Source organism: Sylvia atricapilla, chromosome 16 (genome assembly GCF_009819655.1).
Source record: "Sylvia atricapilla isolate bSylAtr1 chromosome 16, bSylAtr1.pri, whole genome shotgun sequence".
Lineage (NCBI taxonomy): Eukaryota > Metazoa > Chordata > Aves > Passeriformes > Sylviidae > Sylvia > Sylvia atricapilla.
The window spans coordinates 822632-849647 of record NC_089155.1 but is presented as its reverse complement, the minus strand read 5'-3'; the positions used below and the strand labels follow the sequence as shown (position 1 = coordinate 849647).

The following is a 27016-nucleotide window of genomic DNA, read 5'->3' as shown; positions in this document are numbered from 1 at the left end:
TTTTCAAAAAAAGGTGAGAAAATTGGTTTTTAAGGCATTTTGATGGAGCAGCTAAGCCTGGAAACCATGAAAGGTCTTTGCTAACTCTCCTTCAGAAAGAAGGAGACTTTCAGAGGAGCAGAAACCTGGGCTTCATGTGAGAGAGAATGGGAGAAGATGCATGGGCATCTTCTGCCTGGGGTGGTTTGGTGGTTCTTGAGTGTTTCATCTCTATGTGCAGTATGGAGAGAGCAGTGGGATCCAAGGGCAATTTCAGTGAAGGGTCCTTATAAGGGAGTGGTGGCTGGGCTTGGTGGCAGCTACCCTCCTGGTGGGAGAGCTTGGCTGGCAGGACCAGCATGCCTGCGAAGACCTGGCGGAAATGTCTGAGAGCAGGAACCTGTGTTTTGCTCTTTTTAAGGTCAGCTTCTTGGAAAGCACCATGCTTGGGGAGGCCATGATCCAGGGAGCAAAGTGACAGGCACACGTGTCCCCAGCATCCCTGTGCCAGGGTGACAGGCCTTGCTGCTGTGATGAGGCAGAGCAGTGTGGTGACACAAGGGCCACGGGCACTTCACTCACCCAGGGAGGTCCTGAGCAGCAGAGCTACCGTGCCCTGGAGTGGAGCTCCAGGAGTGCACCAGCCAGTGCAGTGCTCCTGCAAGTCATGCCAGACCAGTGCCACCACCAAGCTTGATCCAGGCAGGGAGAGCACTGCAGAGCTGCATCTGGCTGCGTCTGCCACTACACTCACACTCCACCTGCACTCAGATGACGTAACCCAGAGGCATGGAGTTACCAGAGATTGTGGGTATTTTAAAACTCCTCTGTGTATCAAAGGTCTTGGGATGGTGCCCGAAGAGCAAAGGAAAAACTTTCCCCTTGTCCTCTCCTCAAATTTGGAGTCCCATCTCCAGTGTCACAGTGATCCTAATTCCTCTGCTGGCTCCGGGGGAGGGTGACATGGTCCTTCAGCAAGGTGCCAGGGTACACGCAGTGGGACTCTGCCTCTCACAGTGTCTGGAGGAGGATGTTTAAAATGCCACAGAGTCCTTGAGGGTTCTCAGTCCTGTCACTCAGCACTGCAGTGTTTACCTCCACCCCAGCCTGGTGTGGCAAGACTGGATACACCCCGCCAAGGCCAGCCCAGGGCTCATGGAAGGGCTGAGCTGCTGTCTCCCATCTGCCCTGGGGGTGACCTAGGCCCCATCCTGCAGGACCTGACCAGCGTGGCAGAGCTTGGCTCACCCAGCACCCCACCACGGCAGGACGCCTCTCCCTGCCTCTGTTCTGGGCTGCTGGAGGGTGCCCTGCCAGCACAAGCAGGTGCTTGGCAGCACCCAGAGCAAACATGACCATTAACACTGCCCATCCATGACTGCCAGCTTGTGGGGTGGCTTGTGCTCAGGTTTTCAGGAGCTGGCTGCACACAAGGCACAGCTCTGTACGGAGGGGCTCGGCCCTGGTCATGCACAAAGGAGCAGGACTGCAAGGTGGTCCGGTTTTGTGCCTGAGGGAGAGGGGCAGCAGGAGGAGAACCAGAGACAGGATGAGACCAAGACTCTGTTGGCCTGATTCATCTGAGACCTGTGAGCACTGCGGCCAGACATCCACCAGCTCATCTCCTATCAGGCATCAGATGTGCAGTGGTGGGCTGGGAAGTGTGTCCACAATGGCCCTAATGTGGCTGTGCACTGCAGCACTGCCTCCCCGGGCCTGTACCTGTGGCTCAGCCTGAAGGAGTAACTACAAACCCCAAACATCACCAAGTGTGTAGAAAATGGAGCCTGGCCATTTGCAGCCAAATTCCAGCCCCCCTCTCCAGGCTGCCATGCCTGGTTGGCTGTAGCAGTAGGTCCATATCTTACACTGCTCTGGTGTGGGAGCTGTGCTCCTTCTCCAACCAGGGCCATGACCGTGATATATCCAGCCATGCCTTTGGTATTGCCCCCAAGCAGAGTTGCTGGCCTGACTGGAAATATCTCTAAGCTAATTTTAATCTGGGTAGTGGTGTATTTTTCAGGTCATTGGGGTGGGTGGTGGGCAGGGCTTGGAGGGTGTCCTGGGGCTGTGCCGCGTGTGGGGACGTGCACACACCGATGTCTGCATAGACACTGGAACTCGGGGGAGGAACCCTGGCCATGGTCATAGGGGATCTGTTCCCTTCATCTCAGCACAAAACCAGACTGCGGATTAAGAGGAGACTTTAGTGTTCCCTCCCACCCTCAATATAGTGAAACCTACAGAGGACAGGACATTTATAGCTGCCCTCCCTTATTGGGAACTCTCTTGGGTTTCACTCCAGGGTGACACCTGGGAGCAAACTCTAGTGCTGCTGGAGGCAGCTGAGAGGAGGTTGCAGAGTCCTCCTGCCCTGCACAGCCCCAGGGTCCCTGCAGGCTCGGGCCAACGTTGGGCCAGCTGGGAGGACAGTGGTGGTGCCAGGCACCTGAAGCACCCACCTCATGCCTCTCAGAGCCATCCCATTTCCCTGTGAGCATCAGGCACAGGAGTTCTCCTGGTCTGGCATCACATCACTGCTGCGCCATCTGTGCCATGAGACTCCAAAGACTCTGACTGGTCCTAACCACCCCCACAGGAGGAACAAGAAGGAAGATCCCTCCTTTGGAGAGATGCCATATGGAAACTGGGGAACTTGCTCCAGGCTCTCCATCAGCTCCACAGTTCCCTCATCTTCTTTTTTCACACCTGACTTTACAATCTTTTTCCATGAAATATAAAGTAATTCTTGCAAGGGGCTCTCCAGGGAGAGACTGAGACAAAGAACCAAATGGGCAGGGAGATCCCAGTGGGGCAGGAACCATTCCAGCATCATGGACCAGGAAAGCACATAAAGAAAGCTGCAGGTAGGTAGTCCCTGTCCCCAGGGAGAGCCAGGCAAGGCTGAGACTTGGGGCTGCAGGAGCAGTGAGGTCTCTGCTCAGCCAGGGCAGCTGCAGGTTCCCTCCTGGCTGCCTCTAATTTTGGGACAGGAAGCTCAGACACCATGGTGGCATGTCATTGTCTGAAGACAAAAGAAGAGTCAAGGTGACTCAACACAAGGACAACCATGAGCCCAGCTGGAACAGATCCTCCAAGGCTGAGGATACCACTGCATGGTGGATGAGCCCGTCCTTGTCCCGGGGATCCTACTCCAGCACAAACAACTTAGATTGTCAAAAATTGACCCATTAGGAAAGGGAAAGCAGAGCAGAGCTGCTGCTGGTGACCTGGCCAGGGCAGCTGAACACAGCATGGCCATCCCAAGGCTGCTCCCGCCAACTCCTGCCAGCACAAGGTACGCAGCCCATTCCCAGGATGCTCCAGGGAGCCCTGCCCCTCCACATCAGGATAAAACCAAACTGCAGGACAGAGAATTCCTCAGCCAGGGATGATGGGTTCATTTTTCCCCACTTTACTCAGACCTTCTTGGATGAGGATGCTAATGGTCAGGACGTGCAGTTTGGGTGGGAGCACAGGCTTCCAGAGGAAAGCCTGATGGAGCAGCCTTGTCTCCACTCCAGAACTGGGCTGTGTCACCATGTCAGCATGGTGGTGTCCAGCAGCAGTGTCCCCTGTGGACACCAGCTGCTGGGGAAGGTATGGTGTGACCCTGTATCATGAGGTGCAAGGAGCAAAGAGAAGGAGCATGTCTGGATGGCACCAGCAAAGTGCAGGAAAACCGGTTCACCTGGGACATAATACCTTGACCAATCTCCAGCAAGGCTTAGCTGAACAATCAAGGCTGGGCAGCTACAGAAGAATGATTTTCTACCCTGTAATTTTCCCATCCCCTGAAATGGAAGACACACGTTTCATTTTATTTGATTATGATTGTCCTGGGTTGAATTTGAGTGTAGGAAGTTCCTGCCTCTGTCCCAGGGAGGGATTTAAAGTAAAGTTGGTACAAATATATGTGACTGTGAACAGACGAAGATGAGGATTAAGTCCTCCATGGTCAGCACTACCTTGTGCCTCAGCCCAGACAGGCTTAGTTCAGGGTGTGCACTCCTGGGGCTCAAACAAATCCACATTGAACTGTCAGAGGCCTGGCCAGGTGATTGAGCGGTTGCTCTTTTGTTCAGCTTCAGCCCAGGCTTTTCTTCCACTCTTGCCATAGAGGGCTGAGCCTCCCCATCCTGGGTGGATCCCAGGGCTCAGCACTGCTCTGCAGCAGGACTGACTGCCAAAACCTCACCTTGCACAAGGCAAATATGTGTCAGGAGTCAAAAGAGCCAGAAATGCTGTCATGTGGAAGGTGGCAGCTTCCAGAGTTCATCCAACCCAGACAAATACAGGGCACCAGCAGCTTCGTGGCATGACCTGCCCTGACCCAGTGGAATGCAGCACCTTTGGTGATAAAGGCATGGCCAGGCTAGCACTTCTACTGGCCTGAGTATGGCTTAGGCAGGATTTAACTTTGACCTTAAAGAGGCCCCGAATGCTGATTCAAATGCTCATCTTACTTTTGGGGCACACAGACTTGAGGGTAACTTGGGAACATACATGAATAAAGCACCACTCACTGGGCAGAACATTGGGCAGCTCATGGCACCTGGCTGAAGGGGTCACTTCAACCCAGGAGCAGGCAGAAGAGCCAGAGATGTGCGATCCAAACCCTGAAAAATCCAACTGTTCTGATTTATAGAAGCTACAAATACCGTCACCAAAGCCCCTCAGGAATGTCAGAGTCTTAGAGGACTCTTGAGTGCCAAGGCTCCCAAGGGCTCCTGGGTCCTTGTCTAGCCTGCTTGGAGTCTGAAGGGCTACAGGAAGAGCAAGCCTTGAGCTGGGGTCTGTTCCTTTGCTCCATACCATTGCATGCCCTCTGGGATAATGCACACTCCATGGATCTCACACTCCTCTGTGGAGAACAACTCCCCCATGGGGAACACCCTCCCCATGGAGAGCACACTACCTTATGGAGCACATCCCTCCCGTATGGAGCACATCTCACCCCTGTGGAGTACACATCACCCCTGTGGAGAGCATCCCACCACTCTGGAGCACATCCTACTCCTATGGAGCAGAATCCTTTCTTCCTGTGGAGCATAACCAACTCCTGTCCAACTCCTGTGGAGCGCAACCCACTCTTATGGAGCACATCCCCCCACTATGGCGTATGGCACGAGCTCCCTTGGGGTGAGGCTGGGCCCCTGCAGGTGACAGCTGGGATCCAGGGAGGTGAGGAATGACCAGCCTCGGGCATGGCCAGGGCCAGGGAGCAGGAAGGACCGGCCGTGCCCCGGCAGTGGAGGGGCGCGGGGCAGCGGGGCCAGCAGACTCCTTCTCTTGGCGTGCTGTGGGAGGTCGGAGCTGGGTATTAGTCACTTTTGAGAAGACTCATCAGAAGCCTTTTAATGGGGCAGCAGCTGCATTCCCCGCTCCCTCCTCCTGCGGTGCAGGCAGGAAGAATGCAAAGCTTTGCCTGCGCTCCTTGTCCGCGGCAGCTGCCTGCTCCCACCGCCGGAGCAGGCAGGGGGCACCGGGGGTAGGGGGGTGGCGGTGGCAGGGGGTGACAGGCTTCTGCCGTGTCCAGTCTCACACCATCCTCTCGCCCCACAGGCAGTGACCCCGGCTGCTGCACCCCGACCGGCAAGGTTACTCCATGCTGAGACACACACCCCAAAATTTCGCCTTGGGTCAAATTACTGGGCTCATCTCACCGGCTGCTATTTCCTTCTGTCCCCAAGCCAAGCGAGGAGGTTGTGGAAAACAAGGAGATGTGAGTCCAGGGTGCCCTGAGTCAGAGCCCGGCGGGCTGGGATGGCGGGGCTGCTCGCAGAGGGGATCAGCAGTGTCCCCAGCCACGAGGGACACCCCGGGCCGGCTGCGACAGGCGGCCAGCCTCTGCTCTGCTCACTCCCCCAGATACCTGCCTCCCTGGGCAGCCTTCCCGACCGGACACTGCTGTCTGGCCCAGAGCCGGTTTGCAGCCCTGTTTTTCAAAGCTGTTTTGGTGTCTCCTCGCAGAAAGCTGCTGCTGACCCAAATTCTAAATATAGAAACAAGTCCATTTTTTATGCGACAAATGCAATACCTCTGTCCTACGTTCATCTTTGGGAAATAGGTCTTTTTGTCAGAGAACTGCAAATGTAACACCCAGATTTCTTTCCAGTAGGGCCACCTCCTGGCTGTGGTCAGTCCCAGAGGACACTCACAGTATTTGCTCTAGATAAACTCCTCCAAGCTCCTTCACTGCTGGTAACCACACTCAAAGCCTCAGGCAAATCCCAAGCTCTTCATGGACCATCCCCATCTCAGGTGCTGGGCAGTTTCTCTGGGATGGAAGTGCATCATGAGGCTAGCCTGCTGCCCTCTCCCCTGGCAGACCAGCTGGGGAGCCAGGCCCCGTCTCTTCCCCTCACCCTCAGGTGCTATGTGGGCTGTGGGCATCTGTGGGTGGCACAAGGAGGTTTTATGGGGCTGGAAGGGTGGTGATTGCCCCACAGGTATGATCATCAAGCCATCTGCTCTGCACCTCGCTCTGGTTACTACCTCTCATCCAGGCCATGCAGCAGAGAGCAGCTCCTCCCCACTGCAGAGCACATCCCTGTCCCACAGGTGTCCTGAGGAGGAACTGTCTCCAGCCTTGAAATAACCACAGGTTCCCTGAGTGCCTCACAGCTCTTCTCCAGTGTAGGCCAGGGGGCTGGGCAGAGGTCTCTGTGCCCACTGGAGGCTGGGAGCCAAGGCAAAACTCCGTGCTGGCAGCAGTGGGGTGCTGGCAGCGGTGGGGTCCCAGCCATCAGGCAGCAAGTGACCAAAGTTGCAAACAACCCCCATTTACCACTCACCTGAGCCACACTACATCCACACAACCCTGCCTGTGGCAGGGGCTGAACCAAGCCCTTCACCTGTGTGTGTGTCTGGCCAGACACAGCTACATCTCCCTACCAGCATCCCTTTGATGCCAGCAGGGAGGAGAAGGGAAGAGGGAGGAGACACTGAGGAGTCCTGTGGACCTGAGATGGAGACCAGCTGAGCCAGCCAGGTCGCAGGCATCTCTAGGAGGGGCAAGACATAGGGGAGAAGCCATGCTGAGCCTGTGCCTCATGGACCTTACTCTGGCCACCAAGCCCCAGCAAGACACTGAGGCTCCTCAGGGACTGGTAGTTTTTCCCAGTTTAAGTAAGGAGCGCACCTCTTGTCCCCAGTGCAACCACTCAAGGGACCAGAGGAACTCCCAAGGAGATTGATGAGGATTTTTAATGACATGAAACAGTGCATATTGCATTTTTTTGATCTATGACACAGACAAACAACTTCAGGCAGGAGCTTCCAGGCAAATCCATTCCAAGGGACAAGCAGCATGGAAACAGCCACCTGAGGAGCTGAGGTGTGGCACATACAGACACGAGACGTGTGTGTGGGTGATTGGTGGCACATCCCAGTCCACTTCACTGGGGCTGGGTGCGTGTCTGGCCACATCCCTGGGGCCCTGGAGCAGGTTCCCAAAGGCTCTCAGTGGGATGGGAGAGGCTGGACGAGGGTAGCTTGGGGAAGGAGAATGAACAGCTTCTGCTCATTCATAAAGACCCTGAGATTAGCTCAGTTGGTCAGAATATGGCGCCAATAACACCAAGGTGAGGTCTTGACCCTGTATGGGCCATTCACTTCAGAGTTGGACTCAATGATCCCTTCCAGGTCAGTATATTCTGTGATTCATTTCCCTATTTTCTGCTGTTTGGCACAGAGCCTGTGTTGAAGGATTGTCTCTGTACACTGCACATGTACTTCTTCATCAGCTGCTCTTCCCATCCCCAGCTAACGAGCACAAAGCTCATAGTGTGGCAGGAAGCCCTGTGGCTCACTCACATTGTGGCCTTGAGGCACCTGGGAGCTGCAAGAACTAAGCTGGCTGCTGACCCATAGCCCCTGGACATGCCTGGAAAATGCTTCTTCAGGTGCTCAGCACTTACCTGGTGACTTCAGCATCACCATGAGGAGTGGCTGGGGCAGAGCTCCCTGGCCTTGGGGAAAACTCATGTCAGGGACTTGTTTGAGATGCACCCTGGGGACCTGCAGGGAAACCAGAGTAAGCAGCTGGGACTGGAGGGGTGCCCTGGGACCCCCTTCTCAGTCGATGCCAAATGCTGGAGACATGTTCTTGGAGGGCTTTGCAAAGATCCAAACATTCTATTATTTCCTGATTTCTTATTTTTTTAGAAGTTTACAGTAGCTGGATCAAGCATATTTTTTAATAGAAGAAAGGTAAACAAGGCTTGCAGCTAGGTGATCTTTAAGAGCCCTTGAAACTCAAACCATTCTATAATGAGCACCCTGCCTGCTTTGCATGCCATTTGTTGGATGAAATGAAGCACGTGCACTACACACTGATCCTGCACCTTGCCAGAGGCTCTCAGTGCTGCTTCCAAAGCATCCTGGATGAAGCAGAAGCCAGTGTGATCACCTTCCTATTTTCAGCAATCACTCAAATTCACAGAGTGCCTCCAGTTACACACCTGAGCAGCAGAGCCTGAGGCACCTGCTGGGCTGGACTTGTGCTGTGACACACAAGGTGCCTGTAAACTCCCCATTACCTGCAGGCAGGTGAGGTGTAGTCAGCTGTTTGCTCATCCCTTCCAGGCATAGCCACCTCAGGCCTTGCAGCTCAACTCAGTGTGACTTTCCCAGTGACCTGAGAGCCATCCAGGAGTCAAAGCCAAGTCATGCCCCGTGTCCCCCTGTCCTACCTCTGGATGTCACAGGGAAGGCACTCCAGTTTCCTTTCCCTCACTCAGTGTCAGCAGATACTGCTGTCCCTGGGGACAGAAGGTGGGGTCCCTCCGGGCTCTCTTTGCTATCCCCATGCACAGACAGAAGACACAGTGACACAGAGCCCAGCTCAGCACTGCAGGATTGTAGGCACATGAAGGCTGGGCCACCACAGCTTCCTGCCCACTGTTCCCTGTGCCAGCAAGATTAAAGTAATTTCCTGCTGTCACACAGCACAGCTGTCACCCACTCCAGTGCCCCAGGCCACAGCCCCTGGCTGGGCACAGCAGGGCCTGGCAGCCACTGCTGATGGCCTCGGGCTGGTGAGGAGCTCCTTCCTCTGCTTCACCATCTGTGCAGCAGCTTTTCCACCAGTAAATCACTGGGGCTACACGCTGCCCTGGGAGGGGACGGCGACCCCCTTTTGGCAGTAGAAGACCAGGGCAGGGTGCAGCAGAGATAGAAGTGTTTCCCTTCCCCGTTGGAATGGAGTGAGAGTCCATTCCTTTAGGGCATATGCCAGCACAAATGGAGCAGTTTATCCTGGAACATGTTTCACCCTAACGAGATTCATTCTGTTGCATTTATTTATGCCTTCCTCAGCAGGATTAAAGGTTAATTTCTGCACTCCTGCTGCAGCCAGCAGGAGCCATCTTACAATCACTCCATGTGAAACCAGGAGAAGTAGAAGCAGCAAAATGAACCTGCATGGGCTGCAGAAGCTCTTGGCTTCAGGCAGGGAACAAGCTGGGGGTCAAGTGTGGTTATGCTACAACTTCTAGGTGTCTTCTGCAGATTGTCCTCTGCTATGCCCAGCAGTTTCAGCTTCTTGGGCATTAAGTGAAACTGCCATGGCTAGCTCAGAATGCCCTCTGTGGACATCCCAAATGAGTGGACTTTCTGCTTAGGACTGTTTCATGCTTCACAGGCTTCTGCTCCCCTCCTTGCAAAGTGGGGTGGGAGCTCTGCAAGGGTGGCAGTTCTCCTTCCAGAATGGTTTACACTCTTCTGCAAGATCCTTCAATTACAGAAGACTAAATGTTATTTAGTTTGTGACCTTGTGTTGAATAAGATAAAATTAAATTCTACCTCTTGTGAATTTACAGTGGGGAATTCTCACCTGTGATGCCAGATGAGTCCTACCTGTTCCATGCATGACTCAGACACCCAAACTGCTCCATTAATGACTGTTTTAATAAATGTTCTTTCTTTATATAGACAATATCCTGCCGTGTGACAAGCCTGGCATGATGTCAAACCAAACCTTGGTCCCATGGTCAGCCTGTGCCGAGGACAAAGGCAAACCTCCTGATGCCAAGCATCCTTTGGGGCTATGGCACTTCAGGGATGTTCCTGGTGTCTTCACGAACCTCGAGCCCCCTCTGTCTCGCAGGTGGGTAATGGTTGGGTGGCACATGCCAGGGTTCCAGCCCCCTCAATCGTGTCACACCAAAGTTTCTCTTTGGACGAGGCCTCTGTAGCGCAGCAGTGAGCAGGAACTGGGTGTCTGGGAAGCCTCAAGCCTCTGTCCCTTCCCTTCGGCAGGCGCCAGCACATCCCCCCGCACCCTTCCTGTCCTCGCCCCGCGTCCTCGGGCCGCCGCGGCCGGGACTGGACTCCAGCGTTTTTGTTGGGTTTTTTTAAGGCTTCAGCTCTTACTTTTCGTCCATCTCCCTCCTCCGGTTCCCGTTGTATCTGGCTGCCGAAACTCCCCTCCCCCCCTGTCCCCCCGGGGGTCTCAGCGCTTCCCCTCTACCCCGGCACTCCGGGGCTCTCCGGCCTTTCCCTTTGCCCCCCACGTCCCCGGGAGCCCCCAGCCCCTCTCCGCTGCCAGCCGGGGGCTCTGCCGCCTTCTTTCCCCGCGCCACGGAGGAACCCAAAGGGCCCCGGCCTCGCCCACTCGCGTCCGCCCGAGCCCCGCTCCCCACCCGCGACCCCCGGCCCCGCCCCGGGGCGGCCCCGCCCTCCCTGTGCCCGCTCCCATTGGCTGCGGCGCCGGGGGCGGGGCCGCTTTGTGACGTCACGATCAGCTGTCGGAAGGTGCCGATTTGTGCGGGGGAGCGGCGGGCGCTCGGCAGAACCGCGGGGTCCGTTCGGCACCGGCCCCGGCCCCGGCACCGGCCCCGCCATCGGCAGCGGCCCCTCAGCGCCTTCCGCCGCGCGGGACGCGCAGGAGCGGTGAGTCCCAGCGGGACGCGGCCGGGGCCGCGGGGTTGGGGCTCGGCGGGCCCTCGGGGCTCGGGCGGGGAGGGCTCCGCCGGGGCTGTGGGGGCGGCCCGGGACCCCTGGGCTTCGGCCCCCCCGCGCCTGTTGTTTGTTTCTTCATCGCCGGATTAAGATTGGCCGTCGTTCCCCGCTCCCATTGGCTGCGCCGTGGTGACGTCGTGTCATTTGCATATGACATTGAGACGTCACGGCCCTTCTCCCCCTTGTCCCGCCGTGACCCTGCCGGCCCCAGGGCGATGGCCGAGGCGGCGCGTGGGACTTGCCCGCCGTGGTCACGCGTGGGTGGCCCCCGTGTCCCTGCCGCGCCAGTCGCTGCTGTGGCTTTTCTCAGCAGGAAACGTGCATGTGTCTCCCCCGGTGATGTTTAGATGGTCTTCGGGTGCAAAACGTGGCGTTTTGGAAAAGGAATGTAAATATATAAATATAAGTATGTGTCACTATAAGAAATATGTCATAGAATTACAGAATGAGTCGGGTTGGGAGTGACCTTAAAAATCATCTCGTTCTAACCCCCTGCAGGGGGATGTCCTTGCAGGGACACCTTCCTATACCATATATAATATACTGTATAAAATACAGCATATATCATATACTATATCAAATAAATTTGTGTAAAGAATGTAAATACATGTAAATCTCTAATACAGAAAAGTATTATCTATTTAACTTTTTTCCAGTAAATCCTTAGTGCTTTGGATCTAGATCCCCTCTGCCTTGAGATCTCGATTGTCCTTGTAAATCCCACCAGTTTTAATGAGATTCAGATGTATGCTTTGATGTTTTTGTTGAATTTAGTTGTGCTGCCTGGTAAGGGGCTGTACATGGCAGGGAGAGGGTACTGGCAGTGCCAGGCTGAGGTTTGTGCCATGGGGCAACTCCAGCACATCCCAGGCTGCTGAACCCAGAAGTCCCTCAGGTACCAAACACAGCATCTCCTTCTGCTATTGCTACTCTAAGGGTGTCTCCTTTGGGACAGCTCAAAAAGGTCTTAAGTCCTAAAAGGACAACTTTCCTCTGGGTTTCATGTCTCTCACCTCAACTTGGCTGAGCCTGGCAGACTCTGGAAACTAGAGTCTCATCGGGGGGGCTCATTGTGGAAAAACTTGGGCTTTGTGGTGTGTAGAAACAGGTTTAAAAGAGTGTTTTCGCTCTTGTAATTATTTTATGCATATACATATTTGTGTAGGGGAGCTACAGTCCTGCTCAGAGCCCCTGAGCAAAGAGACTGGCACGCTGGCATCCCAGAATAGTGGATTATCCCTTGAGCCCAGCAATAACCAGTGCTGAAGTGGCACTATCGAGGGCTGAGCTGGGCAGGTGCCAAGTTTGGCCAAGGTTTTGCTGGGTTAGAAAACCATCCCAGAAACCCTCTCAGAAACAGGTGTTGGGCTCTGGTACAGGACTATGCTGGACCTCCTTTCCCACCAGGCTTAATCTACAGAGTGCCAAGAACTGTGTTGTTTGGCTCTAAAATAAATCTTTCCTCTCCTTTTATGTTTCCTCCTCCCAAAGTACACCCTTTCCCCCCCTCCTCAAACAACAAACCTACCACAAGAAAAGGCAAGAGCTGTCTGCTGTAGCTCACTGTCACTGTTGGGAAGCTGCTTATCTGCTGCTTATCTGGCTGAACAAAAAAAGGAAAAATATAAAAGTTTTTCCCCAGGTAAAGAAAGGGTTAACACCTGCTTGTAATAAAACTGGAAAACCCTGTGACATAAATTTGTATCTAAAGGTTTTTTAATGTTAACTGCGCAACAAGTCCTACTCTGGTGAGGGGGGCCCTGAGCAGGCTTGGGGAGAGCTGCTGGGGAGCTCAGGTTCATGTGGTGTCCAAGTCCAGTGTGCCAGGTGTGTCAGCCTCTGTGATTTATGGGGTCTGTAAGGGTGGCCTGCTCCTCTCCCAGTGTGCGGCTCCTTGGGATGCTTCACACCTTGGGATGCTGCACTCAGTGCATCCCAGGGAGGACAGTTCTAAAATTTCATAGCACGGCTCATGGCAAATCTAAAATTTCCTGGATCCTGCCAGCCACTGGCAGATTTTCCAGGACTGTGTGTGATTATATCAAACAGCACAAGGTCACATTTGCCCTTGGGGTAAGGACCTTCCTGCAGCAGTGACACAAGACCCTGCGTGGATGCAGAGACCAGCTCCTGGAAAAACATCTCCTCCTCATTCTGCAGGGTTGCCCTCCTTCAGGCAGGATCTGGAGGAGCTCCCGTCCCTCCTGAGACCCTGGACTGGCTGAGGCAAGCTCTTCCAGGTCCTGTCCTGGTCTGCCATTAATAAGAAGAGTCTTGTGATTAAGAGTTGGGATTTTTCAAACTGGTCTCTGCCTTCCCCACTCTACTCTTCTGATCTGCCATGGAAGAGGCTCTGGCTGTGACTCAGCCTCTGTTTTGCTGGAATCAGCCTGTCTGTGCCAGCAGCACCTCGGGGTGCAGCTCTGCTCCTGTGCCCAGGGCTCCCCCAAGGGAATCCCATCAGTGGGCCTGCTGGAAGCAACGGGATCAGCTGGACCTGTAGCACAATTGTTGTGGGACCAAAGGCGTTAATTCAGCCCTGCCAAACTGTCCCAGGCAGGTCTCTGGCAGCTCTGGTCCCTCCCTTGATGGGAGTGGGTAGAGGACAGCACAGGGATGATTCACTGGTCATTTCTAGAGTAATGAGCAGAACTCCCCTGAGCTGCCCAGCTGCCAGATCCCCTTCTCCTGTGTTCTGTGTTTCTGTGCCAGGTTTAGGATTTTTGTATATCCAGCACAAGTGAGCCTGTGAAACGCTTGTCTAATTTAGGTAAAATGAGTTGAAAATCCCATTTCCCAAGTGGGTTGGAGGAAGGCACCTGATTTGTACCTCTGCCTGTGCCAGGATGACTGCGCGGGGTATTCTTAGCTGTGCTGAGGAAGGACTGCTCCTGCTGCCTATCAGCAGCATCCCTCTTGCTGCCAGGTATTTATGGAAAGTTTCAGGGAGCCTGTTGCCATTTCCAAGGGGAGCTGCTGTTGTTCTTGCAGACGGTGACTTTTGAGAGCTGCCAGTCCTGCAATGCTGCAGCTCCTGCCCCGGCGAGCTCCTGGCTCATCCTGGGGCTTTGCTGCCGAGCCTGTTCCCTGTTCTTAGCTCCTGGGGTTATTTGCAGCCACAGTGACTCAGAAAACTAATTATTGTGTTTAGGTTTCTGAAGGGGAAAAAAATAACTTGATGCATTGTGGTTTCCTTACTTCCACTTTAAACTTAATATTTTTAATACCTTCTGGCTTGTTGTAAAAGGCTGTTGGACTTTCTGGAAGGAGTCTGATAATTTATAGTAATTTATAATAATTTTATAATAATATAAAATAATTTATAATTAATATATAATAATTAATTCAGAAACTCATCTGTCCCCAAGTGAGTGTCCCTGGTGGGCTGTCCCCTTGTGCTGGCGGTGCCTGGAATGGGATTGGCATACTGAGGAAGGGGGATTGTGGAAGCCTGGGAGGGATGGCAGGTGTCTGTGGTGAGGGCCCTAGGTCTGGCAGGGGTCAGTGTGGTTTCTGGGGCAGCTCAGCCCCAAGGATGTGGTACCTAGGCAGCCCCTTGTGTCTCAAGGGGGGACATGTGGGATACACATCCTCCACAGATGTGGGGCACATGTAGACATGGGAAAGCTGGAAAAAGGGACCTGAGAAGAAGAGAAGCCGTCTCCTGCTCTAAACTGATGGTTCTGTGGGCACCATCTCTGCCTGGTAACAAGGCAAGTGTTTACTGCAGGGAAAGCAGAGGCTTTCCAAATACCTGGATAAACTTCAGAGCTTGATCTGCTACTGGCTCCCCCAGCCAAGGAAGTGCTTGGTGGGATCTGTAGGGTAGAGGTGGCATGTGGCCATCTCACTGTCTGAGCAGGAGCTGGCCAAGGAGTCTCTTGCTTTGTGAAGGGCTGAGCAGGTCACCCTGAGCCCTCCACGAGGATGGAGAAATGTGGTGGCTGCCAGGGAGGGTCTGGAGCAGCTTGAGGCCAGGCTCCCTTCTAGGGGGGTGGGAGATTGCAGACTCACAGACTGGTTGGGGTTGGAAGGGACTTTGCAGAGCATCTCATCCCACACCCCTGCCATAGGCAAGGACACCTTCCACTGTCCCAGGTTGCTCCAAAGCCCATGCAACCTGACCTTGAACACTTCCAGTGATGGGGTGACCACAGCTTCTCTGGGCAACCTGTGCCAGGGCCTCACCACCCTCACAGCCAAGAATTTTTTTCCAATATCCCATCTAACCCTGCCCTCTGCCAGTGGGAAGCCATTCCTCCTTGTCCTGGCATTCGAGGCCCTTGTCCCTAGTCCCTCTCCAGCTCTTCTGGAACCCCTTTAGGCACTGGAAGGGGCTCTCAGGTCTCCCTGGATCCTTCTCTTCTGCAGGTGAACATCCCCAGCTATACCAGCCTGTCCCAGAGCTGAGGGGCTCCAGCCCTTGGAGCATCTTTGTGGCCTCCCCTGGACTAACTCCAGTAGCCCCACATCCTTCTTATGCTGGGTCCCCAGGGCTGCAGGCAGCTCTGCAGGTGGGGGTCTCACCTGAGTGGGCAGAGGAGCAGAATCCCCCCAGCACAGGGTTGGTTTCTGGGCTGCCAGTGCCCGTGGCCAGGTCACATCCAATTTGTTCCCACCAGTACCCCCAAGTCCTTCTCCCAGGGCTTCTGTGAACCCACCCAGCCCCTGGCCTGTGCTGGGGCTGCTCTGACCCAGGTGCAGGAACTTGCACTTGGCCTGGTTGAATTTCTTGAGGTTCACATGAGCCCACTCCTCCAGCCTGCCCAGGGCCCTCAGGATGCCTCATCCCTGCCACCTGCTGAATTGACTGCTCCACACAGTTCAGTGTCATTCATGAACCTGCTGAGAATTTTGGAGATGAGAATTTCATCCTGCGGCTTTAACCTGAGTTTTTCAGAGGAGACAGGCTAAAGTGAGGGGGAGGATTAATGCTCATTTTTGCTCTTGCCTTCATTTTGGCCTTTGCCAGGAGCCTCCTGCAGTTCCCTGGGCACCACCCTTAGCACAGACTGCCTTGCACCACGAAGGGGGTCAGGCCCACCTCACATTCCCTGCCTTGGGGAGGGTGACAGCTGGACACTTACTTGAATTCTTTGCCGAATGATCCTTTAAAATGATCCATTTGAAGTTTTGCTCTTAGGGGAACTTTTAACTCCCACTTCCTCCAAGAGCTATGGTAGCTGCCTGTGAGCCCCTGTACTTTAACTTAAGAAGTTGAATCTGGGAGAGGGGACAATCGAAAATAATAGTGTCTGTTGTGTCTTCAGAAAAGACAGATTACCTCTGGGTTGAGGTGGGTACCTGGGGAGCCCAGGCACCTTACTCCTCTTGCTTGCATCCTACAATTTTCTGCGGACTGGTCCCTAAGCAGGCAGGTTCTCTGAGCTGTTGCTGGGGAACCAGCTTTCCTACTGTCCTGTAAAAGCTTTTGGCATGATTTAACAAAGGAAAACTAAAAGGTTTTGCCTGTGTCATTGGTCATTTGACTTTGAGCTTGCTCTGGAGGATGAGCCCCTTGTAGGGGGCTCCCAAAGCCAAGCCTGCAGAGCATGGGAAGCACTCACTGCAGTGAGACATTCCAGGTAGACTTTGCTTAGGCAACAGGGAAAACCCCTGCCTGACTCAGCCCCTGGCCTGTGGTAGCTGCTTGGGTGCTTTTCTGGGTGACCTTCCCCTGGCAGCCAGACTGGGGCCACTGTCTTCCCCTGTCCCTGTGTGCCAGATCTTTCTTGTCCCCATCTCTGCTGTTGGGTGAATCTACGTCTGGGCCGGGTGAAAGAATGACAATTGCATGAGGTAAGTCAAGAGCATTGACAGTGTCTTCCTAGTGTGGTAGGCTTGGGGCACAACACAGGAGACCCTGCTGTCCCCAGCCCCGTTGTGTCATCCTGAGGTCCTGCCTGGTGACACTGGAGTCAGCTTTGGCTCAGCAGGTCTGCCAGCCTGACAATGCCCCAGCTCAATAAGCACATGAACGCACTCCTGGCCTCACACTGAGCCAGGGCCATGGTGGCCTCAGGGGACTGGCCCCCTGTGATCCCTGTACCTGCCACGAGCTGCCCCAGTCTCTCCTGCCCAGGCACCTGAGGAGGAGCAAACAGTGAAGACTGGGACATCACCAGCATGGACTGGGAGCTGTGGAGTTTCTGCCACAATTACATATTTAATAAACTTCTTAAAAATATTATTCTTGTCATATTAAAAGATATTTACTGACTAGGCGAGTGCTCAGGCAGGTGCCAGGTTTCCAGGCTGAGCTGGCAGGATGAAGCTATGGCTCTGTGCCACAGCCCTCAGGGCTGGCCAGGGTGGCCTTTGCCAGCCTGGCCGGGTGGGGATGGATGCACATGGACATCCTGTGGGAGGGAACTCCCACTGTGCTGGGCGTGGAGCACACCAGAGTCTGTTCAAAGCCCAGCTGGGCACCAGCTCCTCCTTGTGTTGTTTCCCTAACTTATATTATTATGCCTTAATGATGCAGGTAAAGGGGGTGTCTGGCTGATTTAACTGATAGCGCTGGAGGGTAACAGAATGGCTGTGGTGGTTGTGAGGTCAGAGAAACAACTCTGTTATGTCTCGATGCCCAAACCCTCCCTGCTCAGTGCCTCTAGGGCCCTCTTAGGACACAGAGCAGAGAGTCCTCCCTCACCTCCTATTCTTCCTGGTGAGAGGCTCCACAAGCCTCAGCTGAGCTATCCCAGAGTGAGTGGGAAGCTGGGCTGGACCGCTGAGCCCTGCAGTCTGCAGCAAGGCACGGCTGTGCCTCATGGTCTGCCTTGTGCCTCTGGGGCAACTGAAGTCACCGGGGGCTTGAAACCTGCTCTAGAGGACAGGTAGTGTCACACTGCTGCCCTGGCCATGCCAGGCAGGGAGAGCTGGGTGTTGCAGGCTGCTTCATGTTCCATCACTCCTTTCTGCACCTGGGAATGTCAGAGATCAGAGCCCCTGAGGTCCAGGGGATCCCATCCAGGGGGAAGGCTCCTTTGATTTCTCATTTTCTGCGTTGTAGAGCAGATGTTGTTGCTCTCATGGCAGAGCAAAGAGAGACTGCCAAAGGCACTGCTATCCCACAGGGATGAATTAAAAAGTGCCTGAGCCCCAGAGTTGCAATGCCCAGGCCATCCACCTTCTCAGGATGCTGGGACTGGGGAAGCCACTTCATGGGGTGGCAGGGCTGAGCTAGAATTTGACCTGCTGGAGGACTGGGCTGTGTATGGACACGTAGTGTCCCCTGTACCCTTCCCATTCCATGCTGCCTAGAGCAGGTGGAGTTTCCCCTGGGTGGAGGATCACTCAAGCTCTGTGGTTCCTTGGCTGACAGGACCCTGAACTGCGGCTTTGCCATGAAAAGGGGATTTACACTTTAAATGCACTCACATTAGTGTGCCCAGCACAGCAGCACCCAGCTGCATTGAGCTCCTGATATAATTTTATGGCCTTTTAATGCCCTTTTAATGTCTCTGGACCAAGAGGCACACAAATAACACTCTGAACATTTGGGCTGCTATTCCTTCCTTGCCAGAAGCTTGGCAGTCGTTCATGAAATTAATGAGTGATGACCACCCCCCACCCCCCCCCCCCGGAGGCAATCTGCTTGCCCAGAGATATAACAGTAATGAACTGAGCAGACGTGAAGCAGAGACCCTCAAAGTACTGGGATGAGAGGCTGGATGTGAACAACAGTGTGTGCTGGCAGCCCAGAGAGGCAACAGCACCCTGAGCTTGTCACCACAGTGTGGGCAGTAGATGGGGGGGGATTATGCCCCTCTGCCCATTCAGATGAGACCCCACCTGCAGACCTGCCTCCAGCCCTGGGGGCCCAACATAAAAAGGATGTGGAGCTGCTGGAGCGAGCCCAAAGGAAGCCACAAAGATGCTCCAAGGGCTGGAGCCCCTCAGCTCTGGAGCCAGACTGGAAGAGCTGCGGGTGTTCACCTGGAGAAGTGGATCCAGAGAGACCTGAGAGCTCTTTCCAGTGCCTAAAGAGGCTGAAGAGATTTAGCAAGGGACTTTGGAAAAAGGGTTGGAGAGACAGGATAAGGGAATGGCTTTCCACTGGTAGCAGGCAGGGCTGGATGGGAGATTGGGCAGGAATTGTTCCCTGTGAGGGTGGGGAGGCCCTGGCACAGGGTGCCCAGAGAAGCTGTGGCTGCCCCTAGATCCCTGGCAGTGTCCAAGGCCAGGCTGGACATTTGGGCTTGGAGCACCCTGGGATACTGGAAAGTGTCCCTGCCCATGGCAGGGCTGTGGAATAAGATGGACTTTAAGGTCCCTCCCAATCCAAACCATCTAGGATTCTGTGACAATGCTGTCCTTGCCCTGCCTGCTGCCAGGAACGTGGCATGTTTGCCTGACTTAGGGACAGCGTCTGCTCTGTACCTGCCAGCTCCTAGGGGTGGGTCTCCTGGAACACCCCACCCATGAGGATGGGGACACAATGTGGGGCTTGATGCAGGTGGGGGCTGCACCTTCACTATTGCTTTCAGATACACACCAGCTGGGGCAGCCCATGGCACAGATCAGAGCCACCTTTTTGCATCCCCTTGAGCCCATCTGAGTCCTTAGGATGAGCAGGAGGGCCACACTGCCAGCCTGTTTTAATCTGCTATTCCTTTTTCTCTCCCTTTTACAGGCCTTTGCACTGAAGCCAAGTGAAGAACCTCACAATTGCACTGCACACCACTTAGCTCTGATTTTTCTGGCAGCCAAACCTCTGTCACTGAGACCTCGAGGGCTCTATTTCCCCTCCTTGCCCATCTCTCCTGTGTCTGTGCCTGGAAGCTGGTGCCCAGAAGTAGCTCTATCTCCCCCTCCATCCTGCTGGACCACTCCCCACCATGTTTCAGCGTCTCACCAGCCTCTTCTTCAGTGACAGCAACACGCCAGAGGGCCTGGAGGAGCCCAAACCCTTCATTGAGGAAGAGGAGGAGGAGGAAGATGGCTGGCTCATAATTGATCTTGCAGGTGAGGAAAGCAATAGTACTGGCTTCCCACAGCCTCTGCTGCACTTTGTCTCTCCAGAGCTGGGGAGATCCTTGAGATGTCAGATGAGCTCACATCACATGGGAGCAGCTCTTCATTTTTTCTCCCCTGGTCCCCATGCTCTGCCAATGGTGCCCAGGCCTGTGGTCACTGCAGCAGCCCCTGACCTGCTCCTCCTTTTTCCTTTTCCTGACCCAGTGATGGTGCTCAACTTTTTGTCATTGTGGGAGCAGCATCAGCACTTCCAGGTGGGGTTGCTGCTGCCCACAAGCCTCCAGGTGCCTCCATGCCAAGAGGGGACCCTGGCAAGGCACCAGCCAGGGAGATCATCCAGAGTTTTGGTGTGGTGCTGTCCATGGGGAGTCGGTGGGGCGGGGGACCCAGCCCTAGCAGGCTCTGCCACTGCCTGTGGCGCTGCCATGGCTGAGCTGTGCCCAGGACAGCACTTTTCCAGGAAGAGCCAAGCTCAGCTGCACCCTGCCCTGCTGGGAGCCTGTTCCCCTGGGAGACCCCAGTCCTGGGTCACTGGTGGGCGGGCAGGGTCATCCCCATGTGAGGGCAAGTGGCAGTGGTGCCTGCCTGTCCCAGCTGGGGATGTGCCACCAGGGATCTGGCCATGTTTGGGTCATTTGAGAGGAGTAAATCTCAGCTCCATGGGGGTTATCTTCCCAAATTGTTTCCACTGCCCATGCCAAGCACAAGGGATGTTTGGCACCAGGTGCCTGTACCTAGAGAGCCCACAGGGCTCCCCATTCTCAGAGCTATCCAGAGCCCTGTCTGACACCAGCCAGGCAGACTGAATTCCTTCTGAGCAGATCTTCTCCAGCTCTGTTCAGACCTTGGGAGTTGCTGTTGTAGACTGATGACTCAGCCAATTGCAATGATATTTTTATGACATTTCCTTGCAATTCCAGCAGCAGAGTCAAACCCTCCTGCCTGTGCAGGAGCTCCTGATGGCTGTGCTCTGCTTTTGTAGCCTTTGGTTGGTTGTGACGCCCAGGGGACCACAGATGTATCATGCAGGTTTAGGAGGAGGGTTTTGTCTTCCCTCTTGCAGGCAGCAGGTCTCTGAGCAGATGTTCCCTGCCTGTTCCCCCTGCTTGTTTTTGGGATTCGAGTTGTTCATTAGGGTTTTTTCCCATTTGCAGAGACCTGGAGAGGCGACCAGAGCAGGAAAAAGAGTAGGATGGGGGACAGGGCCAGCCCCATGCCTGGTGGGAGCACTGTGGACAGCTGCCAGAGGTGATGGGTGGTGTAGGCATGGGCAGCTGTGGAGGCTTTCCTGTCCTCTGGGCATTCAGGTCCAGGGAGGGTTACAGCAGTGCCATGGCAGAGGGTTCTTGCAAGGAGGTCCCTGGAGCAGTGGGCATGCATCTGCCATGTGTCAGGGCCAGTTGGCAGCAGCTGCAGCGAGCCTAAAGCATGCCAGGAGGAGCCAGGAGCTTCCCCAGCCAGAGAAACGCTATGCTGTGCCCTGATCCTTGGGTCGAGGCTGCAGATAGTTCAGAGGGGACCGGAGCTTGACTCTGGCACAAAATGTGTTTTTCCAGTGAAGTGCTTCGGCTCTCGGTGCAGTACTGTCTTCCAGCAGTGTCTGCCTGTGAATCCATCCCACTGCTAATTCAGCTGCAGTCCGTTCCCGCAGCAGTCCCTGAGCAGTGGGGGACCAGGTTCTTTCAGCCCTGTTTCTGGGGCTTGAGTTATACCAAACACTCCAAGAACCAAACCCAGAGACTCCAGCCCTATCCTTCCCCTTGGAGCTGTGGTGGCCAGCAGCAGCTCCCAGCCTGGCGCTCTCCCAGCTGCAGTGAGGCAACTTAGAGAGCCTCTGGATTCAGCCTCTGTCAGCCTGGTCATTGCCCCCGTGTTGCAAAATGCACCCAAATTACTCAGACCTTCCCAGAATGTTTCTGATGCCACTCTTGTCCCCTTGCTTAGCCTGGCCCTGCTCAGCACCCAGGGAGAGAGCAAAGAGCATCTCCCAGGATGTGGCTGCATCACAGAGGTTCTTGGGGATCCCAAAATACTGCTTTGTGACATTAAAATCCACCTTGGCAAAGGATGGGCACAGGGTATTCCCCTGCTCTCCATGCCCAGAGACCACTGCCGTGGGAGTGCTGTTCCAGCCAGGCTTGGTGGCTGTCTCCCGGCTGACAAACAATCTCCAGCCTGGCATGTCAACAACTATTAATAGACTGATATCCTCTGACTTGGAGAAAGACATTCTCATGTTTGCAAGACCAACTGTGGCCTGTCCTAAGCCCTGGCCTGTCCTAAGCCCAGGGTCCCCTCTTGGCATGGGCTGGGGCATCAGATGCAGGAGGAGCTGGGGATGCACCGAGCCAGGGATACCCAGCCTCATGCTCTGTGTTTCTGCACACAAGACCAGATTCATCTGTGCTTCCTTCTGGTCCCTCACCCAGTTGCAGGGTCCATATAGATACTGCACTGCCTCCCTCCTCACCAGTTCCCTCAAATCTCCCTGATGAGTCTGGGAATGGGTGTGGGCATCCCCACATTTGGTGCCATTACCAGCAATTCCAAGCACAGACAGCCTGGAAAAGCACCGGCCCCAAGTGCCGTTGCCAGGTAGAGATGAAGAAGGGAAGGCATGGGAGGCTGGGAGGGTGTCAGCTTCTGGAGCAGCCACTCAAAACTTGGCGTCTAACAGGCTGGAGTTGAAGGCACAGTGAAAACCTTTACTGAAGAATTCATTCCCATGATTTCTTCCAGAGAAAAGGTGTGGACTGTTTTTCTGCTCTGCGCGTGCTTGGTTTCCATGTTTGCTGGGTGGTGTTTGTGAGCACAGGTGTGTCGGCATTCCCCCGGCACGGCCCGGCCCGGCTCAGGTGCCATCAGAACGGGGAAAGCAGCGTTTTTCATTGCCTGAACTTATTCTCTCCTTTTGAGAAGGAAAAAAAACACTCCATTGCTGCGGTGAACGCTGCCGGTGTCCCGAGTCTGTGGTTCAGCTTGCCCGAGCAGCCCCGTTCCCATGCCGCGCCCGGTCCCTGGAGCGGGCGGTTCCGGCCGGGGCGCGGCGCCGGGCCCGCGTGTAGCGGAGCGGTGGCGGTGGGTGTCTCTCGCACTAACGATGGCCCTTTCTCTCCCCCTCCCTCCCCACTGTACATGGTATGTGTGTGTGTCCCCGCTGCGCCCCGCATGGCTCTGCACCCCCGCCCCAGGCAGCCGTGCCCGCCCCGGCCCCGCCCGGCGCCCGGCCGCTGGCGGTACCGGGCGCTCGGCGCGCCCCCGCCCGACGCCCCCCGGTCCGCCACCGCCGCCGGCCGCTTCCCCGGCTCCGGCCGGTCCCTGCTTGATGGACGAGAGTTGGTTTGTCACCCCTCCCCCCTGTTTTACTGCAGAGGAGCCCGGCCCCGACGGCGTGGGGAGCAGCCCCATGGAGGACCTGCTCATCGAGCACCCCAGCATGTCCGTCTACGTCACCAGCACCCTCGAGGTGGATGGGGAGGGCCCCGAGGACGATGCTGCAGAGTGAGTGCGCTTTGGAGGCTGTTTGGGGGGTCAGCAGACCCAGCACCCGCTGAGAGACCAGGGGTGGATGGTCAGTCCTGCCATCCCAAATCCCCACCTGCACCCAGGAATGTTTCACCCGTGGACATAGTGAGGCAGTGGGGGACGTCGGTGTCCTCACGCCCACCTCAGGGAACACCCTGCATATCTGGCAGGGTGCCCCAGCTGGCATCATGCGTGGCTGGCGGCTCCCGTGTCCCAAAATCCTCTGCTAAGGGGTCTCGGTAGCATATTCGGATGGCCATGGCTGCAGGACACGAGCTTGGCACTGGGCTGTGGTGGGAGAGGGCAGTGTTTATCTCTCCTGCCCTTAGCAGGGTCTCCTGGCACAGCCACTCGTGTCAAGGCCACTCCTGCCAATGCTATCCGTGCCAGTGCCTCCTGCCCAGGGAGGGTTTCCAGGCAGGGCTTACACTGAGGGTTTGCACAGGTATGGCCCAAGCGAAGCAAACCCAGTGGGACAGGGTGGCCTTTGGGCACAGTGGGCCCCTGAAGACCCCTAGGTTCCCCAGGCAGGAAGGTGCTGCAGTCCCCCTCAATTCTCCACCTGGCCCCAGACTGGCCCAGCACGGGGGTATCCCACAGCTGAGGGCAGTGGGACACCACCAGCTTCTCCTTGCCCCAAACCCCAGCTTAGTGGTGAGGAAATTAAACAGAAATGTCCCAAATGGCTCCCTTGACCCCCCAGGCCTGTGGGCTGGAGCCCTCCACACCCATTCCTGGGGCCACATCCTGGAGCTCTGCCCTCCCCCAAGGGCTGCTCTCCACTGCCCAGCAGCCCCCAGGTTTTCCCTGGAGCATGCCCACACTCAGCCCGACTGCTGCTGGATGAGGCCTGGCTGCCACCGTGCCTTGGTGTCTCTGGTGTCCCCCCAGTCCCAGCCTTCCAACACCACACCTGGAGCCCCTCGCTGGGGCAGGGGAGTAAGAATTTGGGGTGAGCTTTACTCTAGGTCAGGAGACACTGTTCCTGGTTAGGGGACAGCATTCCTACTTGGGAGATGCTATTCTCAGCTAGAGAACACCATTGCTGGTTAAATGACGCTGGTGCTGGCTAGTGGACACCGCCGCTGTCCAGGTGCCACCATTCCTTCAAGACTCTTCTCCTTCCAAAGTCTCCCTGAAAGCCAGAGCTTGATGTCCAGAGCTTCAGGAGCTCCTCAGTGCTGGAGGGGGCAGAGAAGGGCTAAAGGGAACCCGAGACTAACCAAGGCTCCAAAGAGGTCACAGGGGGATGCAGACAGACCGGGCTCAAGGGACTTAAGCGCGGGGCTCCCGGTGGTATTTGGTATTTTCGGGTGTCCTACAGCCTGCGTTGCTCGAGCGTCTGTCCCGTCACGGGCTGTTGGGGCGGGGGTCGGTGTCCCGGGCGGTGCTGACCGCGCTGTCTCCGCAGGGACGCGGCCGAGGCGCGGCCGGAGCTGCCGGTGGCGCCGCCCGGCCGGGCGCTGCCGGTGAAGGCGGCGGCGCTGGACAAGGCGGGGCAGGCGCAGCGGGCGCAGCGGGCCAAGCAGCTGGCCGAGCGGCACCGCCTGGGCCACAAGGCGCTGCAGCGGCAGAACCGGGCCCGGCAGCGCCCGCCCCGCCGCGCCAAGCAGCTCCCGGGGGCCTTCGTCCACCAGCCCTGCCAGCGCCACTGCAACTACTGACCTCGCTCCGCCGCCCGGGGGCTGGCCCCGGCCCCGGGAGCGCGGCCCCCGCGGACACCGGGCACGGGCGGCGGCTTCGCTCCACCCCCCGCGCTCCGCATCTTCCTCCTGCAGCTCTCACCGCGTCTCGCCCCCTCCGTGCCGCCTGGGCCGCTGGCGCGGGGGGCCACGGCACCCCTCCCCGACAGCCTTCGCGTGGGAAATCGGCCTTCCCAGTGAAATCACCCGCTCCTGAAATCCACCCGTGCCGGTGAAACCCGTTTGTCCTGATAAGCCTGTGACATCAGTGCCTTTCCTCACGTCATGACTCCGTGTACAGCCTGGCTGGGATGTCACAGAGACACCGAGCAGGAGTGACAAGAGCAATGAAGCCACAAGATTTGGGATTTTTAGGAAAATCTCATCAATGACACTAAATAATGCTTCCGCCCTGCAAAAACCAGCAAATACTCTACTCCCTCCTTGATTTATTAGTTACATTTTACCATGATAAGATAACCCTCCCACTGCCAGTCCCGAAGGGGCTTGTGGTTGAAAGTGCAGGTGGGAATCTCCGTGGCCAGGTCAGCCAGGCAGCTCCTCGTGCCTCATGGTGTTTTTTTTTAAATCAACCTTAAAAGGAATCTCAGGAATCAAAGCACCGTCCCAGCGCCGCACCGGAGCCCTCGGCTGCCGTGCCAGGAAGGGTGGCCAGCCTGGGATGGCATCACTCTGCCTGTGGTCCCATCTGAGTGAGCCCCTTCCTCCTGGAGCCAGGCACCTGCCCCAGCCCCACCTGTATCCCTATGGATACGCCTGTATATGTGTGTGTATATATTTCTCTCTGTACCTTTACACTCAGAAGAGGCACTGTTAAGCTGAGGAGCATTGTCTGCCTGGCGTCAGTCCCTGGGAGGGGAGAGGAGGCAGGGATCTGCACAGCTTCCCTGAGGTGGCCAAAGTACGTCCATGGTGGTGATGAAGAGATGCTGAAGAGGAGACCAGAGGGAAGAGGCTGAAGTAAGGACAGTGATGGATCTGGGAGCCACTGCAATGTGTCAGGATGGATCGGGCCTGAGTGAGAGGATTGCTGTAACAGGACCTGTAACAGAAACATCTTCTTTCCCCCTAAAAATGGCATCCTTTCCTATGGAGGGCCAAATTCCACTGCTAGGTGACACTAATTTTTAATGCAAATCCCTCCTCTCTCCTTCTGCCTTTGGAAGAACATGGTCCAGGCTTTTCACTGACTCCAGCACCAGCTCCTCATCCAGCAGAAATTTGCTGTTCTGCCCCCAGTTCGCTCCTTTTAGGAACTGGTTTTGCACCCTCTGCCCTGGGAAAGCATCTTGCTCATGACCAGCTCACAGCCTGGATTCCCACCCTCTGAGATAAGAAATACCCCCACAACACTCCAGAAAATTCTGATATCAGCAGAGGTTCTTCCACTGTTGTATCATTTAATATCAGCTGGGGACCTCAGCTGAAGGAATTGTGGTGAGCCCAAGCTGAAACAGCTGATATCTGATATTAATCCTTTTAATGATACTAAAGCCAAAATGAACCTTCTTAGTAGCAACAGCCCCTAGCTCTGGGCCAGGGAGCCTGGAACTGCAGTAGCCAGCTGCTGCTGCTCTCCTGCAGCATTTCCCTTTCACTCCACTGCCTCGGCATTCCCAAAAGCACAGAGCTGGGGACCTCAGTGCCCTTGGCATTGGCCCGCCCTCCTTGGGCCTCACCACAACCTCTGTCCCTCAGCACGCCTGAGACCACACTGAGGTCACCCTGTTCCGTCCCTGGTGTCTTCTTGGTGAAGAGACTGACATCTCCTGACTCCAGGGGAGTGTTTACATCCTTTGACTTCCTGGGCTTCACACTCAATGCCTTTTCTTTCCCCCTGCAGTGATGCCTGGGATGGACTGGTA

The 27016-nt window shown here is 55.6% G+C and overlaps 1 protein-coding gene across 2 annotated transcripts; it reads left to right on the top strand.

Annotated features, from left to right (window-relative positions):
• Positions 1 to 10721: 10721 nt before the first annotated feature.
• TP53INP2 (tumor protein p53 inducible nuclear protein 2) lies at positions 10722 to 25167 on the top strand. Of its 2 annotated transcripts, none has more exons than XM_066330482.1 (4): positions 10722 to 10875; positions 19580 to 19911; positions 23115 to 23424; positions 24860 to 25167. In XM_066330482.1, exons 2-4 carry the CDS (start codon positions 19785 to 19787, stop codon positions 25110 to 25112), a joined length of 690 nt encoding a protein of 229 aa, XP_066186579.1. In that variant the 5' UTR covers positions 10722 to 10875; positions 19580 to 19784; the 3' UTR covers positions 25113 to 25167. The 2 variants fall into 2 exon arrangements, with proteins under 2 accessions (XP_066186579.1, XP_066186580.1); XM_066330483.1 differs by having other exon boundaries at positions 23295 to 23424; positions 24860 to 25163.
• Positions 25168 to 27016: the final 1849 nt, after the last annotated feature.